Source organism: Sphaerodactylus townsendi, linkage group LG02 (genome assembly GCF_021028975.2).
Source record: "Sphaerodactylus townsendi isolate TG3544 linkage group LG02, MPM_Stown_v2.3, whole genome shotgun sequence".
NCBI lineage: Eukaryota > Metazoa > Chordata > Lepidosauria > Squamata > Sphaerodactylidae > Sphaerodactylus > Sphaerodactylus townsendi.
Genome location: NC_059426.1, coordinates 16,598,712 through 16,616,550, shown reverse-complemented (window position 1 = coordinate 16,616,550; position 17,839 = coordinate 16,598,712). Strand labels below are relative to the sequence as shown.

General features: G+C 44.8%; 1 protein-coding gene across 4 annotated transcripts in view; it reads left to right on the top strand.

Moving 5' to 3' along the window:
* The window catches only part of ZDBF2 (zinc finger DBF-type containing 2), a 38,575-nt gene extending 21,006 nt beyond the window's left edge, over positions 1-17,569 (top strand). For all 4 annotated transcript variants that reach the window (XM_048484853.1, XM_048484854.1, XM_048484855.1 and 1 more), the window contains 2 exons: positions 8,960-14,702; positions 15,364-17,569. In XM_048484853.1, coding sequence (XP_048340810.1) covers positions 8,960-11,663 — 2,704 coding nt within the window. In that variant the 3' untranslated portion in view covers positions 11,664-14,702; positions 15,364-17,569. The remainder of the gene's footprint in view (positions 1-8,959; positions 14,703-15,363) is intronic.
* Positions 17,570-17,839: the final 270 nt, after the last annotated feature.

The window sequence follows — 17,839 nt, the reverse complement described above, 5'->3', positions numbered from 1 at the left end:
ATATAAAAAGAATTAATACACTACCATACGGTATATTGCTTTTTTAATACTTTAAACAGTCATTATTTGAATCTAGAGGTGGGGTGAAGGGGAACTGCACCTGGGGCACATGTGCCCTGCATCCTTGCCACAGCCCCGCCCTGGAATGCCCCACCCCTGGAATGCCTGGCCACGCCCCCATCATGCCTTGCTCAGCCCCATTGGCGCCACGCCACTGTTTGAGTCCAACCACCATCGGAACCAGTTCCTAACATTTTTGAATCCTGCCACTGGGCATAGTGCTGGCATTTTAAAATACTTGTGGTTTAATTTAATAACATGGTCAAAGAATGATATTTCAGAGCTAGAAATGCTTAATGTTCACAATAAATATTGACAGTTGGGCAAGGAATGTGCTGCAGACAGGGCTATAGCCATCTTTGAGATGAAAGAATATTACTGAACTCTACTAACATTTTCATTGGAGAACACGATGAGCCTTTGCGTGGGTCCAATCTGGCTTGTGAATAGACTTTCCAGGCCTGCTATAGTGCGGGGGCCCCTGCTGGCAAACTTAGTTGCCCATTGCCCCTTAGAATGGTGGGGGGAGAAGGGGGAGGGACCATCATTTGCAGGTGCAAAAGGGTAGTTCTAGGAATTGCCGAGGACTTTATGGAAAAACCATAGAGTTCTCAGTGGTTCCTAGAGCTAGCTGGAAGTGATGTAGCAACATTATCAGTATCAGCCCTCTTGTTAGTTGCCAGGTTTAGCTTGGCAACCCTGCTTGTGAAAGCTTAATTAGAGGTGATTGTTTTGAACATAATAGGATCTCGGGTTTTCTAGGACAACAGCTACGATTTTCTAGGACAAAGCTCAGGTTTTCTAGGACAACCGCTGCAATTCCAGTTTACCCGCCGTTTACCGAAAAATTGATTCTGGTCTGCAAAGCCTAGGAAAAGAAAGGAATTGTGGGATCTTCTGAAGCTTTTTTAGAAAGGTGTGGCATCTGAGCATTAGATGCCATCTGTATAACTGATACTTAAAGTACAGATACATACGTGAGCATTCAATGAAATAAACAGCTTACAGGAAGTTTATTGAGAATGCATGTGTGGCATGTGTGAACTAACTTTGGCTTGGCAGGCCACACAGTATACAGCCTGCTCTAGACTATTCTAGCCTGTATATTGGAGGACCTGCCAAGCCAAAAGTCAGTCTACCAGCCACTAGGGCGTTCCTGATAACTTCCTGTTTAACTCCCTGTCTGGAATCTAGAAATGAGTTGGTGAGGGGAATGGCCTGTGGGTAGGGTTGCCAGCCTCCAGTTGAGGGCTGGATTTCTGCTTTTACAACTGATCACCAAATGACCTAGATCAGTTCCCTTGGGAAAAAATGGCTGCTTAGGAGGAAGTACTATGTGAGGTTGTACCAGGCTGAAGTCTCTTCCCAAACCCCACCCTCTCCAGGCTCCACTCCCAAAATATCCAGGTGTTTCCCAACCCAGAGCTGGCAACCCTCCCTGAAAGCTAAAGCTAGGAAGGGAACTCTGTCCCTGCTCCTAAGGAGGAAACCGTTCCCTTTCCTCTTGGTGGATGACAGTCACGAGGGGCACTGTGGAGGAAACAGGAAGTGAGCATTGGTTGTGGAAAAATGCGGGAAGTGGGTATTAACTGAGAAGGAGCATTTAGCACATAGGTGTCAAACTCGCGGCCCTCCAGATGTTATGGACTACAGTTCCCATCATCCCCTGCCACAGAGGGTGGGGGCTTCTTTGAGTAAGAGCATGATGCTGACCGGGGATGATGGGAACTGTAGTTCATAACATCTGGAGGATCACAGGTTTGACACCTGTGATTTTAGCAGCTAAAGCCAGCCAGACCAGGAAGAATGTTCTTGGTGCTTAATAATGTGAACCCAGGAGATTGTTGAGATTTGTTTTATCTGCTGCCCACCCACCCACCCAGTCAGTCAACCAATCAATCTTTGATTAGCATAAGGTAAATAAGTAATTGATTAGCATAAGGTAAATAAGATAAATTAAAAGGATAAAATGAATTAAAGGTTGTAAACATTTATCTAAAAGAGTCTACTGACAGAAGAAAATTGGGGGCACAAAAATGTACGAGGATGGGATGAAAGCATAAATATTAAAAGGAAACAAGGCATAAAACTGGCAGATAAAAGACCACCCTGCAAGCCCTTCCTCACACAACCTGGCGTTTCAGATGTTCATGGACTACAATTCCCATCAGCCCCTGCTGGCATGGCTAATCGGGTGTCCAACTCTGGCGCTTCAGATGTTCATGGACTACAATTCCCATCAGCCCCTGCTGGCATGGCTAATCGGGTGTCCAACTCTGGCGCTTCAGATGTTCATGGACTGCAATTCCCATCAGCCCCTGCTGGCATGGCTAATTGGGTGTCCAACTCTGGCGCTTCTGATGTTCATGGACTACAATTCCCATCAGCTCCTGCTAGCATGGGTAATCGGGTGTCCAACTCTGGCGCTTCAGATGTTCATGGACTACAATTCCCAATTGGCCATGCCAACGGGCTGATGGGAATTGTAGTCCATGAATATCTGAAGCGCCAGAGTGTGACACCCCGGTCTAAACTGAAGCCCTGGTCCAAGAGCCCCATACTGCCTGGCGGATGCTGCCATGTTTCCCTCATCATTCCCATATACCTGGCGGAATACAGTATATAGATGGTGGCTTGCTTTTGGTAGGCCAGGTTTAGACTTGGACCAGGTATCAAACCAAATCATTCCCATCCTTTCGTAATGGGATAATTTGAAAAACAACAACACTTCTTGCTCTTCTATTTCCATTCTTCTTTCTAGCTTTGAAAGTCTGTCCCAAAAGCAAAATCCCACCTGGGCCTCGGCTATGAGGGCACCGCTTAACAATCTACTCCCAGAGCGAAATAAACACCTGACTATTCTGGGTTAGCTATAATCACCATCACATCCCTCACACGTGGCAGTCACCAGCTAGGGAGTAGGTCACTCTAATGAGTGCAGACAAAAATAGTATTTTGCTTTGGTAGCTGATACATTATTTATACAAGTTAGCGGAGAGGGTTTTATTTGTGTTTCATCCATTATGCTTTTGCGTGAGGTGCTGTATTGATTGCGGGGGGAGGGGGCATGTTTCTGGGGTTTGCTGCTTCATGCCACTCAAGGCCTCCATTTTGAAAAGACAGTGCATTAAATCTTAAGGCTGCAGGATGTTGCCAAGACACATGAAACCATTTCCGGAATCTATTAAAAAGCTGATATTCTGTTCTCTCTGTGGGTTTTCGAAGGCTTGAGAGACGGCTCAATGTCACGGGTCTATTCAGTGGCCCCTCCCTCCCTCCCTCCACACACACCCACACCCACACCAGGAATAAGGCCTGACCTGAAGGATGGCCCAGGCTAACCCGAACTAATTACATCTCCAAAACTTAGCAAAGTTGGCCCTGGTTAGTATTTGGGTGGGAGATCACTATGGAAGTCCAGGGTTGCTACGCAAAGGCAAGCAATGGGAGACCATCTCTGTCTCCTGCCTTGCAAACCTCCTGGGATCTCGATAAGTCCGTTGTGATTTGACAACAAAAAAATAAGTGGGACTTACCTCTGTATAGATCTGCTTAGGATTTGTCCTCCTGCGCGTGCTTTGTATTTCCAGCATTTCCCTGAGGTGGCATTAATACTTAAAAGCAAAAGTAGTTAAAGCCGTTTTCCTGAGGGAGCCAAATTTCACGCAGGTCCTGTCATCTTTCTCCATAGGGAGGCAGGTTATGGCTCTCAGTAATGCACCTACACAGTCACGAGCCATATGCGGACGTTTCTGTTTCACTCTGGAAGCGTTTCAGGTGACCTCATCTGTATCTTCTTTGTACTGATTATAATGTGATTCTAGTATAGTGAAGCTCTTTCTGGGATTATGACAATACCAGGGATATGAAGAAACAACAGCAAAACTGTTCAGGAAAATTGAATATAAATCTGGAAGTGTGTTTGTAAAACCGAGATTAGCATAATTAAAGCACTATCTAGACTATTATTTAGATACTTTTATTTTTATTTAGGAATTTTTTTAGGAGCAGCAGTGGTGTAGGAGGTTAAGAGCTCGTGTATCTCATCTGGAGGAACCGGGTTTGATTCCCAGCTCTGCCGCCTGAGCTGTGGAGGCTTATCTGGGGAATTCAGATTAGCCTGTACACTCCCACACATGCCAGCTGGGTGACCTTGGGCTAGTCACAGCTTCTTGGAGCTCTCTCAGCCCGCCCACCTCACAGGGTGTTTGTTGTGAGGGGGGAAGGGCAAGGAGATTGTAAGCCCCTTTGAGTCTCCTGCACGAGAGAAAGGGGGGGGATATAAATCCAAACTCCTCCTCCTCCTCCTCCTCCTCCTCCTCTTCTTCTTCTTCTTCTCCTTCTTCTCCTTCTTCTTCTTCTTCTTCTTCTTCTTCTTCTTCTTCCTCCTCCTCCTCTTCTTCTCCTTCTCCTTCTCCTTCTCCTTCTCCTTCTCCTTCTCCTTCTCCTTCTCCTCCTCCTCCTCCTCCTCCTCCTCCTCCTCCTCCTCCTCCTCCTCCTCCTCCTCCTCCTCCTCCTCCTTCTTCTTCTTCTTCTTCTTCTTCTTCTTCTTCTTCTTCTTCTTCTTCTTCTTCTTCTTCTTCTTCTTCTTCTTCTTCTTCTTCTATTTCACCTTTCCAGAGTGGGCTGAAGGTGTATCTTACGTGTAAAATAGTAAATATTCAGTATTAAAAAAAACATGCCATCACACGCATCTTCGGTCCACAGCAGACAGGAGCTCTGTTATTCATAGCACCTTTGTGTTATATACTGTATTGATGGTAGAGGGAGAGCATCCCTGGAGATTGCTGTTTCATATCACGGAGACCTTCCTTTTTGTTCAGAAGCATACAGGAACTCTGATAATCTTCGTTAAGTAGACTCCTTTCATATCAAGTCTTCTGAACTAGAAGTTCAGTATCTGGTGTCATGTCCCCTGGCCACCCCCCTCCCCTGAGATATCTCTGGGCTTCAATTGAAAGGCCCTGGAGGAGGAGTCTGGGGAGCCAGAAACATGGTCTAGGGCAGGGGTGGCCAACCTATGGCATTCCAGATGTTCATGGACTGCAATTCCCATCAGCCCCTGCCAGCATGGCCAATTGGCTGGGCTGATGGGAATTGGCTGGGCTGGGCTGATGGGAATTGGCTGGGCTGATAGCAATTGTAGTCCATGAACATCTGGAGTGCCATAGGTTGGCCACTCCTGGTCTAGGGAAGAGGCCAGCTCAAGGAGACCCTTGGAACAATAGAAGACCCAGTTTGTGCCCTTGAGGAGTGTGCAGTTGAGGCTTCTCCACCAGAATGTCCCTGTGTCCTCCCCATATCCTGGGCCACTAAGGGCCAGCCCAGGATCCAGAGCATGAGCCCATAAGGATCCCTCTCTTTTTGGCAGGAGCAGTGGAGACAACAGACTCAGGCTGAGGTAGCTAAGAAGAGACACAGTGCCTGGTTAGCAGCTGATGTGCTACTTGTGGAACCAGACTAGACCTAGTTCTGTACAGGATTAAGGCCTCATCTGGAGAATTCTGGAAACCACCTCCAGAACTGCCTCATTCCCTTCAAGCTGAGGGCAAGGAAGGGAGACCTGCTGCGTCAGTCGTTGCACAAGGCCACGATCCTTAAGTGCTGGATCCAGCACCTTCTCCTGCACTGTAAACCCTGCCAAGTAGTAGTCTGCATTCAGTGAGACCAGTGGACCAGGAAACCGGAGACCAGAACAGAAAGCAAGCTTCTCCAGAACCTTTTGAAATTTCAGTTCAACAATGAATAAATGTAGGCAACACTTGATTCCAGAAAACCATAAGAAGTAATAAGATTATCCCTCTTCGCTGGGAAAATTGACATAGATGATAAAAAACAAGCTTGGATTTAGCAGGCAGAAAAAAGCCAGGAAATAGGTACAGATGATTTCAGTACACAGCGATGAACAAAAAGCTGCAGGTTTTATTGGCAGGACGTCTAGAAAAATTAGTTTAGAAATGATATATCTTCTTGTTTCTTTCATAAGACGGCCAATTAAATAGAAATTGATGGTCAGATGCGGAGCTGGTATCCAGACTAAATTTTCTAGTGGCAGAATGTAACTCCTGCTGCCCACTGAACTCCAGAAAATGCTACTCATGGAGGAGGGGAGGGGCTGACGAATGACACGGAGGGTCTGCAGTGGGCAGAGGAAAATGTATCAGTTTAGTTTGCAATCAACTTATTGTGTAGGAAACTGTATTCTTTGGTGAGTCCTTTGGTTGTTTGTGTAATGCATTCTGCAGCATGTGTTACATGAAGATACTAAGGTATAGTGGGTTTATGTGCACTCAGATAAATTTAGCTTATTTCCTTTCTTTCAGTTCAGGGCAGCTCACTCATCTGTCCAGATCGCAGGTCTCCTTTTTGTACTAGAAAGGCCTGGCAGGTGTGCTTTGTTCCTTCTGAATGAGAGCATGCTCTGATGGACACAGGCAACCATTAGCTGCCTTGTTATCGTAAGCGTCCCTGCAGCAAAATGCAACTGAGTAGTTGTTGTAACTGAGGCTGTCAGAAGGAAGGCTAGTGTTCTTGCTTTATTTGCGCCATCCCCAAAAGCCCCCCTTCCCCCACACGCTTCATGCTTTGGTAGCTCAAAAAGGGTGTTAATCACCATGGTTAAGCTTGAGCAATACCAGACAAAATTGATAAAATTCTGATTCGGATTTATTGGGTTTTTAAAAGATTGTTAAAGCTGAATAAACCGAATATCTGTTTCGGTAAACCGAATATTTTCAGATTTTCTGGGAAATCCGAAAAAGTTTGGGTCCATTTTAATTTTTAGGTATTTTAGTGGGGGTTTTTTGACCTGTTGGGGCGCATTTTTAAGCTAGCAGCACCAAAATTGCAGTGTATCTTTAGGAGTCTCTCGTGATGATACCACCTGGGTTTGGTGAATTTTGGTTTAGGGGGTCCAATTTTATGGGCACCTAGAGGGGGTGCTCCCATTCCCCATTGTTTCCAATGCGAGCTAATAGGAGATGGGGGCTACCCCTGAGGATCCATAAAATTGAGAGTCCATAAAATCCAGGCAAGTCTCCTCTGCAGGGCCGGTGTGTCCCATGAAGGCAGGCTCTCACCAGTCACCAAATAGAGGGAGGGCAAATTCAAGGCTCTTGAACTATTGTTCTACCGCTCTGGAATCTCTGGCACAGAATGGGCTGGGTAGGAACCAGCACTTCAATTTATACTTTTGGACCAGCCAGGCAGGTAACCAACATTCAGGACTCAGAGTTTGAATATCCCAAGAAATAAAAACCTTCCCTGATTGGCCAAGGAGCAGTGTTTAGCAGTTACGCTCACACTTAATTGGCCAGATTAAACTTTTCCCCTCCTCCTGTGTCCTGTTCCTCAAGATGCAACTCTGCAAAGGCTTGGCTAGCTAGCTGGGTCTCTTCAGAAATGCATTGGCAATCATTGGCTGAGTCATACCCAGCTCTCTCCAATTTATTGTCCTGGTAACAAATTTACAGAACAACAGAATGGGAGACTGCAGCCTGAGGCAGAGCCAGCTCAAACAGTACTATTGCTGCTGCTGGGTTTCAGGCTCCCCGCCCCCAGATCACACCAGACCACCCCCAACACAGACAGCATTGTCAGGTAAGTATTGGGGGGGGGATTCTCTTGTTTGAAATAGACCAATTGGCCATGCTGGCAGGGGCTGATGGGAATTGTAGTCCATGAACATCTGGAGAGCTGCAGGTTGCAGACCCCTGAAATAACTAGGGAAACTTTGTTTAAAGGGGGCCCGAGGCGACTAGCTGCTTTTGGGGCTCCCTTTAAACTTTAAATCCCCTTTAAATTTCTATCCGGCACTCTGCAGTCAGAGGTATTTGGCTTGGCTTGTATTCGGGCAGCTAATAGTCAGTACGAATACAAGCTGAAAAAGCCAAATGTTGTTGCGATTCAGCTTTTTTGCTATTTGGGCATACCGATTCTCTAGTTTGAAATAGACCAATTGGCCATGCTGGCAGGGGCTGATGGGAATTGTAGTCCATGAACATCTGGAGAGCTGCAGGTTGCAGACCCCTGACTGGTCTAGGGCAGGGGTGGCCAACCTATGGCATTCCAGATGTTCATGGACTGCAATTCCCATCAGTCCCAATTGGCCATGCTGGCAGGGGATGATGGGAATTGCAGTCCATGAACATCTGGAGTGCCATAGGTTGGCCACTCCTGGTCTAGGGAAGAGGCCAGCTCAAGGAGACCCTTGGAACAATAGAAGACCCAGATTGTGCCCTTGAGGAGTGTGCAGTTGAGGCTTCTCCACCAGAATGTCCCTGTGTCCTCCCCATATCCTGGGCCACTAAGGGCCAGCCCAGGATCCAGAGCATGAGCCCACAAGGATCCCTCTCTTTTTGGCAGGAGCAGTGGAGACAACAGACTCAGGCTGAGGTAGCTAAGAAGAGACACAGTGCATTCTGCAGTCAGAGGTTGTTGGCTTGGCTTGTATTCAGGCAGCTTATAGTCAGTTCAAATACAAGCTGAAAAAACCAAATGTTGTCGCGATTCGGCTTTTTTGCGATTTGGGTAGACCAAATCGCCAAGCCTAAGCATGGTGGAGATTCTTGGCACAGGGATTCATTCTAGGAATCTGCTGCAGTTTCTACTGTGCAGCAGATTTTTAACGCTTCCCTCCTTTCTCCCCCCCTTTCCCTGCCATCATACTGTTACATTAATGGGATTTAAGCAAAACGATTCCAATATCCCGTGACATTACTCCTGTGAGTTCTGGAACTGAGTACAAACGGAGCCAGTGGTCCAGTGGGACATGGTTTTTACGAAATTGACAGCAATTATTTTGTGGTTGATTTGCCATTCAGTGGCTCTGATATTAGCTCTTTGGTATTAAGTGTACTTGCAATATTTATCTGGAGGAATTTTTTTTTCTCTTCTGCAGACCAACCTACGATGACATCCCGCTGCCCAGCTCCTTGCTTCTTCCCAGGGATGAATCTATTCTTTCAGTGGAAGCCTTGGAGAAAGAGAGATCGGCAGGCCGAGGGGAAGAACCCAGCACTGACAGCGGATTCACTGCCGAGTCAGGCTGCCTTATTTCCCAGCGATCGCAGGAGGAATCAAAGGAGGCTTTGATGCCAGCGACATCTATTCAAAAGTTAGCAAGGGGCCATAAGCACAGTCTAGGAACTTCACAGCACACTACAAAACCCCCTCTTAAGGCAGAATGTGTCCACATGGAAGGTAGTAGCCATAAAGCTCCATTTACAGCTGTGAACCTCTCGCCTCATTCATTTCCCATCAGCCACTTCCCACCCACTCCTCCTGTGACTGCAAAAAACATTAGATGCTCCTTAATACCAGATTTAGCTTCTAAGAGCAGGTATGATCAAACTAAGCAGGGACTATGCAATCAGGAAGGATTACTGAATTCTAACTCTAGTCCCGTTTTGTGGTCAGCCCAGTCAAGAACTGTTTCGCACGAGAGTCCCATCTGTAGCCAAGGTAACTCTTTAATCTCAGGTCAGCTTTTGAAACCAGACAGCTCCCAACCTCAGGACGCAACTCAGATCGCCAACTTCTGTCTCAGGGACACTCGCAACCCTGTGGGTAAAAGCGGCTCGTTGACTTTCAGAGCCGCTCCTCAGTTAGCGGGGAAAAAAGGAAGCAGGTTGAGCCGAAGGGACGAAACTTCTGTGGATGAAATCATTGAGGAAGTCATTTTGAAATACTGCTACGAAACTCTCCCCAAGGAGCTGCCGTGGAAAGATGACGAGAATTATTCCTGTGCAAACATCTTGTCTCTTCTGGACCACGACAGCCTTCATAATTCAGACATGAGCTTTGATTGTGATGCAGCCGTCCAGTCCGAAGCAACTCCACCCAAAGCGGCCATGAAAAACCTGGAGCTTCTTAAGGAGGTTCAGGTACATCTGCAGGACAAGAGTTACGGCACCCAGCTCAGTTGTGTTCTCCAAAACAACTCTGTGCAGCAAGCCGTAGAAGTGGAAGAGGATGTGTCAAGTAAGGAGCCAGTACTTCCAGACCTCCCCCACGTGCCTCCTTCCTTTGTCGGAAAGACATGGTCCCAGATCATGCATGAAGACGACATGAAAATAGAAGCCCTCGTACGGGATTTCCGGGAAGGTCGCTTCCGATGTCACTTTGATACCGAATCCCTGGCTAACTGTGCAAGGAGGAGAGCAAGAAAGAAAAAGCGGGAAGCCGGGAGGAGGAGCAACACAAGCACGCCCCAGAAAACAGAAACCGAAACAGCTCAAGGGCTGCCAGAATTTAATGGAGAGTTAACCGCTGGCTCTGACTTCAGCAACTCCTCTGTAATTTCAGAAACACAACAAATCCTGGAAACAAGGAGGCCCCAGAAAAGAACATGGCGTCTTGCCTCAAGATGCCAAGTGGTCAAAGTTAGCCACGGCACTCAAACTAGCTTGGTGCACTATCCCATAGTGAAACAAAAAATCATTCGGAGGGGGCAGAATCCACCAGATCCAAAAGCGAACTTTGTTTGGTCGGAGAATGAGAAGACGCCGAACATGAAAACGAGACTGTGCGCTCTCAAGCTTCCCGAGTCATACACCAAAATTATGAGTCCTCTGCAGCCCCAGACTGTGGTTTATGTTCTTTCTTGTCCAGAGGTGAAACCGCTCAAGAGCAAAGTTGTAGATGCCCCCAAAACGAGGAGAAGTCATCATTCCACTGATAGTAAGGAATCTGTGAGATACAAGTACAAACAGTGTTCCATTAAATATTATGACCCGTTGACTAATCGAGTCTTAAAAACACCACCCAGAAGCATAGCTGGGGAAAAGTCAAAGAAACCTCCGCATGTTCGGCAGCTATTTAGGAGTCTCAGCCTCGATGCCAACAGGAAGAAGAAAGCTGATGTCCAGCAGGAATGTGTTCCATCCAAGTCATTCCATTTACTAGATTTCCACAATTCATCAGCATCTTTCACCCCAGATCCAGTTAAAGAGAATGATATGAATTCAGGGCAAAGGGCAGACACGTCTTTCATTTCCGCAGAAAAATCTGAGTGTTTGGTGTGTAGTAACTCGGAGAAATCCTATAAACACTTAATCCTTTCACCACTGAACTCTCACCGAACACAGCGGGACGATGACTTCAAGCCAACCTCCTTGAAAAGAAAGGAAGTCAATTCTCCCTTGAAATCATTGGTGGTTGACTGTTTGGAAAGAGGCAATCCAAAGACAGCATGGCGGAGAAGGAAGGGCGCTAGTCGGGAATCGGGGTTTTCCAAAAAAACGTTGGGGTCTGTTTTTGTCAGGCACAGTCTTGTAAGGCGGAGCAGCAGGAAGCAGCCGTCCAGGACTCCAACCCAACCAAGCAAGGGGAAAAGAAAGATTTCTTCTTCCGCCCTGAAGACGTCTCCCTCGCCAGTTTCCGAGCACCAAATGAAGAAAACTACTGTAGGCAAGCACCTTAAGAAAGAAAAACCTGACGCTAAAAAGCTAAAGGTGGCGAGGAAGCCGAAAAGGACGTTTTTGAACACTGCCGCTATCATGGGTGTTCCTGACAAGAGGCAGAGACCTGCTACGAGGACATCTTTGAAAATTAAAAAATGGGAGGTGAATGGAGACCGGGGTCTCCACTGCACTGTGAAGTGACTGGAGTCTGTCTTGCTCTAGTAAGAGACAGCAAGATAATAAAAACAGTTTTTTTAAAACCACGGAAAGGCTGGAGAAGAAAGGCGGTTGCGGGGGTGGTGGTTGTGAGGGTGTTTAAAAACCTTTTGATACACCAGTGCTGGACACGGAATGAATTCAGGTCGTCCCCTTAAACGAATACACACAGTTTGCGTTCCTGCACATTGCACTGTTGAGCTGATAGTTGCAAAACGTGTCTTTTTGTTGAAAGGCCCAGTTTAGGAGGTTTTCATGTATCTTTGGCACGTCCGAGACCTGTTGAATTTGATCTGTGTGTTGTTCCACTCCACTAAAATGTTTTGCGTTACGCTGCAATAGTAGACGTAGTTGCCTTGTATGTGAGACTCCAGACCCATCGTACAAAAAAAAAAAATCTCACTCATGGTGGCCTGGGTTTGAAGATGACGCAGACTGAAGGCTTCTACACGTTGGAGGGGACTTGCCAATTTCCCTCCGTCTTCAGCACTCTGGAGCCAGATTCCACTGGGCAAAATTAAAACAGTATATGATGGGGAAAAGGGAAATAGATGGCTCTTTCCCCTAAACAAGCCTTGTGTTTCCTGCTTATGCAGTGGGCTTCCGGAATCCCAATTAACGGTGGAGCTAGCAGTGGAAGAATGTAATATATATTTGAAACGTGTCTCATTTTTGACCATCAATATAATATATTGAAGATCTGTCAGATTAACAATGCAATTCTAAACATGTTTACTGAAATAAGAAGACTGAATTCAGTGGAATTTAATCTAGGGTTGCCAGCAGGAAGTAGCAGCCGGCGAGAGACTCACCCGTAGGGGGTTCCTCCTCACCGTACCAACGGTGCCAGGAATGACATCACTTCCAGCTCAGCCCAAAGTCATTGAACGGCTGGTGACGCTGGCATTTTGTCAAAACTCTTTTCAGTTTTGCCCAAAAGCTACAGCATTACCAGTCGTGTGATGACATCACTTCCGGGTGATGCCAGAAATGGCATCATGTCACTGGCGCCCACCTGCCGTTCCCCCTAGCAGGCAGGGTTAGGAGCTTACCTGCTAAAGCAGGAGAGCAGGCACACCGCTCTAGAGCAGGTTCCATTTCTCGTAAAGATGTTTAGAATTGCAACATGAAGCTTAGGTAGCTTTAAAGATGTTGAGCAAAATCTGCCGAAGGAGTATTTCCTCCAAAATTGTGATCGTGTCACCTCTGCTGACGGAAACAACGTCCTTGGAGACCAACTCTGCAGAAAGAGGCTGGTACTGAAAAGAGAACCATCGTTTTTCTAATACTTTACGTTTTCCCTGCAACGGAAACTGATCTGCAGCTTCTTAGTGCAGAACTGTCAGTCCAGAATGCTGCGCCTAGCCATTCGGAGAGGAAGAGACGAGGGCTACGTTCACATTTACTGCAGTAAAACCTCGTGAGCCCAGTTTGTCGCTTGGCTTCAGCCTATGTCTTGGGTTTCCCATCTTCCTCTTTGCATTAAAAACTAACCGTGGTTACTCATCATGTACAAACGCAGGTATGTGATTAACTGGAATGATCTTTACCCAGTGACTACCCGGTTGCTGCATTTCTATGATAGAGTAGCTAGTTTATACCACAGTTCTCCATGCCGTGTGAATATGAGATTGGCAATAAGCTACATTTATGCTCGTTTTTCATTTAACGGTTATCAGCTAAGAGATCTCAACATAGTCCAAATAAATCCCATCAGAATATAATTGTGAAAGTATTTGAAAATCAACCCGATAAGCAGAGAGTTCTGAAAGAGAGCAGTTTACCTTGGAATAGATCCCGATTTAAAAGAGGATGTCCTAAGAGTACGTTCTGACTCTTAGAAAACGTATTTCAGTGCAGAATCTCCGTTAGCCTCATCTCCCATGAGACAAAAGCTAATATGGATGTTTTTAAAATGTGCCATTTAAAAAACTTACATATGGTCCATTTGATTTGGAACACTCCCTGCATTCTAGGAAATGGCCTTCCAACTCGACGTTGGCATAAGTTTGAATGTTTGTACTGCATCACTGGCCGTTGGAATATTACTTCATCTGAGCAGTAGTAGCCCATTGATTATTAGTGCCTCATTTGATATTCTGTCTAGTACAGAAGTGGTTTTTAAAACAGAAGTTCTTAAACAGATAGTTTTTTTACAACGAAGTTACTTTATAAATAGCGCTATAACACGAGGGTTCTTTGTAAACAAGTTTATTTTAAAGCAAACTTTACTGACCAATTTCAAAATTAGGCTATTTTTATGGATAAAAGAGTGTCCTTTCTACTTAACTTTTACAATTTTTTTTAATTGTGTAGAAATGCGGGTACACAAATTCATATTGTTTTAAAAATGCTAGGAAGGTTTTGGTTAAGTATATTTGTTCGGGGCAATTGATAAGCTATTTTACAAATCCAGTACTGTTCTTCCGCGTTTGCATTTTCCTTCACATCCTGCTTAGAACTCTTTTGTATATTTGCATGAGCATCTTTATGTAAATAGTTGCCCTCAGAGTGTTTTTTTAAAAAAAGGAAAATGGCTATATTTAAAGAATTTCAGTAATTATATATTTTCTTTCAAAGCAGAATGGAGACTAACATCTTATTTTTTTGTAAAGGTAAAGGGCTTACAGTTTTAAGTCTCAAAAAGCTGTAGTCGTTACAAGCGTTTAAGGAGTCCGCTGTCGGTTTTTTACTCATGTATATTCCTTCCTCAAGACTGTTAAAATACCTTTTTCTGTGTCTGCTTGCTAAACAAAGTTCGGGAGACTCACAACGTTTCGGTTGTCCCTCTGTTTTGTTGCGTCAAATTGTGTGTGCGTGATGTTTATTTATTTATTATTACCCAACCTAAGCCTGGCGTGGGGTAAACTGGAACAGTTTAATAAATAGGCCAGGATCCAAAGAAGGCTGCGTGTGCATCCAAACCCTTTTGCATATCACTGGGGAATATGTTTTGGCTTTTCCAGATAAGGCCCTGCCGGATTTTCAGTCTCAGTTCTTGACAACTGTTAAGTTTTGACCTAGGTCGGGTGGCCAACCTGTGGCACTTCAGATGTTCATGGACTGCAACTCCCATCAGCCCCTGCCAGTGTAACCTCTATCTGTGGGTTCTGTGGGGCAGAACTTGGAAGGAGTTGCAAAGAACTAAACTTAAAACAAAATGGTTTACTTCCTTAACAAATAACACTTTTAACATTAACATTTAACATTAACAATTTACAGTCCTTTTAGGTTGCATTTCAAGTGCTTATATTTACAATCTACTGATAATGCCAAGTCCAATCCTTCCTGCTGGTGGTTGGCTTGCTTATGAAGACTTCAGAGGCTTGGTGAATGGGATCCAAGATGATGAGGATCCCCAAAAGAACTCCCATCAACTACATACATAGCAAGCCCTTAAACAAGGTGTTAAGAGCTTATAAAGAAATAAATCAAGGTCCCAGCCTGGTAGCCTAAGAGCTTCCTCCAACTTCACCAGTTTTTGCAGTCTTCTGCTTTGAGTCACCACCCCTTTCTGGGTCAACCCATTCTGGACATAGGGGTTACATCAGCATGGCCAGTTGTGATCATGTCACCTCTGCTGATGGAAACAACATCCTTGGAGACCAACTCTGCAGAAAGAGGCTAGTACTGATTGGCCATGCTGGCAGGGAATTGCAGTCCATGAACATCTGGAGTGCCATAGGTTGGCCACCCCTGACCTAGGTTTTAGCTGCTTTCACAGGAAGAAAGGAGTAAAGAATTAAGGGAGCAGGCTAGAATTAAGGGAGCAGGGAGTCTAAGCTAGAGAACCTATGTTGTTTATTCTGCCACCCATCCTGTCTACCAGACCCCAGCCCTGAGACACCAGGTAGAGCCAGAATCTTTCTCCAACTTGCCAGCCGCTATTCTTTGCCCAGCTTCACTCCATTGATTTTTCCTACAACCACGCACCTTGAAGCGCAGGTTCCTGAGCTTTGGGAGTTTACTTCTGACTGCAGCTACCTCCTGCTTCATTGAAAAAGGTTCTGTAGGTGGCTCCCAACCTTGGGGACTAACTTTCAGGAAGCTTGTGGAAAGAAAGGGAGGGGTGACTCAGGAGTTGTACAGTGCAATCCTAAAATGGTTTACACGGGAGTAAATTTCACTGAACTAAACGAGAGAGGGCTTACTCCCTAATCAAGTGTATAGCATTTTGGCCTTGTTGTGCATGTAGAAGCTCTTAATTCAGCCCTTGTTTCCTGTCCGTAAATATTTTTTAAAAAAATTAGGAAGGACAATAGATTTGCCAAAGAAATGTGTATATATAATTGACGTTTCATAAAACCTGGATGGGAATTATGCTGGATTAATGCTTTAAAACAAGTTGAAGGGGGCACACAAAAGGCCTCCTATCCCATCTAAAATTATACGATTTGTTGGCTCTGAGACTACTCTCACTGAAATGGCCTTCCAGATTTTTTTTACATGCCATGTATTATTTAATAGGACAGAATCTTGTCCAGTGGTGTATTCAATTCATGCAGAAAGCATTGAAAGTGTTATCCCATTTCCCACGTAGGCTGGCAAAACGCAGGAGCAGTGTGAAGCCACAGGAATAACAGAAGTCAGATTTCTAAATAAATGCAGTCAACGTGATAGACTGCAAAACATTCAACATCTGTGTTAGTAATAGGATAATTCTTGCTAACTTCTAGGGCAGGGGGACAAGGAGGGAGTTATCCCAAGAGTTTCTTTTGCAGTAGATTTTATATTTTATTAATCTCTCTAGTCATCCTTCCCTCCCTCTTTTCTGGTTTTCATTACCAAATATTGGGACAGATCCCGAAAAGTAGCACTGTTTTGCCTGACGCAAGAGGCAGGCGATTTCCATCCATTTCCCTTCTCTAGAACACCTCAAAGCATCATAGCTCTTGGTTTTTGTGGGTCCCAAGAGCTTTAGGAGCAGATGGGGAAAACACAAGAAGCTAGTTGGAAGAGGGTAGCAGTCTGTTATGTGGATTCTGCTGGCTCACTAATGCCAGCAATCACTGGAGCTACGATTTTAAGTGTGGTGTTGATTCCCCGTTGACTTAAACTCAGAAGCAAACAACATTTTAAGAGCAGTTTAGGCCCATGGTGTTTACAGGGCAAGCGTGTCTGACCGGCTAGATTTCAGCACAATGAATACAGATTGGGGAGCCATATACCGTATCTCCTCTGGAACTCCTATTCTTTTTATAACCAGTTTTGTAGAAGTGTCAACTGGAAATGAAGTGTGTTGCTTTTACAACCCACTCGCTTAGAAAGGTGTAACCCTGCTTGGCTTTGCGGTGCTGATGTCTTCAAAATTCAGCGTCATCTGTGTCAAATGGGAATGTGTTTTGGGATAAGGATTCAAGTCAACGAATATACTCCCTTGATCACCACTAAAAACTCCACCAGTGTTTGGTAAACTTGACAGTTTTTGGATCCAAATCAGCAATCAGCAGACTAGTGTCTATATATTTTCACACTTTAATTCATAATTGGAACTTTGCAAGCAAAAATTTACTTTTCTCTATTCTTTTCCCCCCTTTTTGCATATTCGGCACATGATGAGTGCTGTGTTTCCACTGTTACAAAATCTGGGACTGTTGGAAGAATGGCTCGTTCAAAATCATAAGGCTTGCGATTACAAAACTGTAAAAGTAAGCTGGATTGGAAAAGTACTTAAAGGTGCATCGACCTGAAAAGTTGGTCTGTTGGAAATCATACTGTGTCAAATCACACAACTTTCTACAGCAAAATAGGCAAGCATATGCAGAATTAAATATTTAAAACTTCTCCTGCCTTGTAATATTTTTTACTGCTATTTGTTGGTTCTTTCAGCAAAAATATGGAGGGAAAAACCCACACTGTTTCTTTTCATAAAATAAAGATTGGATTTAGTATTTGGTAGTTTGGATTTTTCTTTTCTTTTTTTTTATTTCAAGAATTAAAAATGTATATCCCTGATGTTATCCACTTTCTTGAAGAAATCCGTTCCGTTTTAATAGAATACTTTTAATCTCATAGAGCAGAATTTTGTGTAATGCGTCCAAGTTCTGCCATAATTATTGTGGACAATTCTCCTCGCACTGATAGTTACCCCCCCTGTGGGACCTGTAGTTTGGAAAGCTGAGAAAAAAGTTTGTAGGCCACCTTGAGTCTCCTTATAGGAG